Source organism: Neomonachus schauinslandi, chromosome 5, assembly GCF_002201575.2.
Source record: "Neomonachus schauinslandi chromosome 5, ASM220157v2, whole genome shotgun sequence".
Taxonomy (NCBI): Eukaryota; Metazoa; Chordata; class Mammalia; order Carnivora; family Phocidae; genus Neomonachus; species Neomonachus schauinslandi.
The window spans coordinates 10,757,367-10,759,573 of record NC_058407.1 but is presented as its reverse complement, the minus strand read 5'-3'; the positions used below and the strand labels follow the sequence as shown (position 1 = coordinate 10,759,573).

The 2,207-nt window shown below is 57.8% G+C and overlaps 1 protein-coding gene across 1 annotated transcript in view; it reads left to right on the top strand.

Moving 5' to 3' along the window:
- The window catches only part of LOC110578202 (TRIO and F-actin-binding protein-like), a 13,145-nt gene extending 11,639 nt beyond the window's left edge, over positions 1 to 1,506 (top strand). Inside the window, 1 exon segment of the mRNA XM_044915808.1 lies at positions 1 to 1,506. This exon segment is cut by the window's left edge and continues 11 nt beyond it. Coding sequence (XP_044771743.1) covers positions 1 to 1,506 — 1,506 coding nt within the window.
- The last annotated feature ends 701 nt before the right edge of the window (positions 1,507 to 2,207 follow it).

The following is a 2,207-nucleotide window of genomic DNA, read 5'->3' as shown; positions in this document are numbered from 1 at the left end:
GACAATCCCAGAGCCCCCTCTCCCAACAGAACCACCCAACGGGACAATCCCAGAGCTTCTTGTATTCAACAGAACATCCCCAGAACCTCTTCTACCCAACGGGACAACCCTAAAACCTCTTGTATGCAATGGAATAACCCTAGAACCTCTTATACTCAACGAGACAATCCACAGTCTTCATCTCTACGGGACAACCCTAGAACTTCCTCCCCTCGATGCTGCACACAACGGGACAATCCCAGGAATTCTTCTCCCCATCGTACTAACAAAGATATTCCCTGGGCCTCCTTTCCTCTCCGCCCAACCCAGACTGAAGGCCCCCGAACCTCTTCCCCATCTCGCTCCAAGCAAAGTGAGGTTCCCTGGGCCTCCATTGCCCTTCGGCCAACCCAAGGGGACAGGCCTCCTCAGACCTCATCTCCTACTAGGCCAACTCTGCGCGACCCACCTCTCTCCTCCTCCGGATCTACTCGACACAACTCACCATCTCTGGCCGCTTCCTCCTCCCATAACCCCGGCCCCCACAGTGCCTCCCGGACTTCTTCACCTCTGTACCCTGCTACCTGCGGGGCACCCCAGACCTCTTCTGAGCCCTCCCAGCCTCCATGTTCTGTGTGTATTGGGCATCGGGATGCCCCTCGAGCTTCCTCACCTCCTCGCTCTTTGCAACATGACCCCTTCCCCTTCTTCCCAGACCCCCATGCACCTGAGAGTGAATCGCCCCACCACAACCCCCCCTATATACCTCCAGCCGTGTGCATTGGACACCGGGATGCCCCCCGGGCTTCTTCACCCCCCCGCCACACCCAGTTTGACCCCTTCCCCTTCCTCCCAGACACATCAGATGCTGAGACTCAGTCCCCCCAGCATGACCCTCCTCAGTTACCCCCACCTGTGTGTATTGGGTACCGTGATGCACCCAGGGCCTCCTCCCCACCGCGCCAGCCCCCAGAGCCCTCCCTGTTATTCCAGGATCTTCCCAGGGCCAGCACTGAGAGCCTTGTCCCCTCCACAGACTCTCTGCACGAGCACCCCACATGCCCACCCCCCGTGTGCATTGGGCACCGAGATGCACCCTCCTTCTCGTCCCCACCACGCCAGGCCCCTGAGCCCTCCCTCTTCTTTCAGGATCCCCCAGGGACTAGTATGGAGAGCCTGGCCCCCTCCACTGACTCTCGGCATGGCTCCCCAATGCTGCCCCCCCAAGTGTGCATCGGGCACCGGGATGCACCTAGAGCCTCCTCCCCACCCCGCCACCCCCCCAGTGACCTAGCGCTCCTGGCACCCTCACCTCCGCCAGGCAGCTCGGGGGGCTCCCGGGGCTCAGCAGCCCCTGGGGAGACCAGGCACAACTTGGAGAGGGAGGAGTACACCGTGCTGGCTGACCTGCCCCCGCCCAGGAGGCTGGCGCAGAGGGAGCCAGGGCCCCAGTGCAGCAACGGGGGCCGCACCCGCAGCCCTGGCCGTGCGGAGGTGGAGCGCCTCTTCGGGCAAGAGCGCAGGTGAGCTCAGGGCGGGGCCAGCTAGGTGGGCTGGGGAGGAGGCTCGGCAGCAGGACAGGTGGAAGGTTCACAGGCTTAGGTTGGCAGATGGAAAGGGTTCAGACCCCCACCCTGCCACTGACTGGCTGTGTGACCTTGGGCGAGTCACTTCATCTCTGTTTCCACATTTTAGGAGGTTTTTTTTTTTTTTTAAAGATTTTTAAAATTTATTTATTAGAGAGAGAGAGTGAGAGAGAGAGCGCAAGAGGGGGTAGGGTTAGAGGGAGAAGCAGACTCCCCGCCGAGCAGGGAGCCCGATGTGAGACTCGATCCTGGGACTCCGGGATCATGACCTGAGCCGAAGGCAGTCGCTTAACCGACTGAGCCACCCAGGCGCCCTTTAGGAGGTTTTTTTGGACAACCGAGTGATACTGTGTGTAGCCTAGTGGTTAAGAGCAAAGGCCAGGGTCAGGCGGGCTGGGTTCAAATCCTGGGTCAAACCCACTCCCCAGACTGTGTGACCTGCTGAAGTGATTTAACCTCCCTGAGCCTCAGTTTCCTCATCTGTAAAATGGGGAGAATGTTAGTACATTAAATAAGGTTAAACTCTCAAAACCCTTTCTTTGATCCAGAATCACAGGTTTATTTATTTATTTTTTCCTTCTTACCTGAGGGAAAAGAAAGTACCTATGATTCTTTTCTGCTTTTTAAAAAATTTTTTCAAAT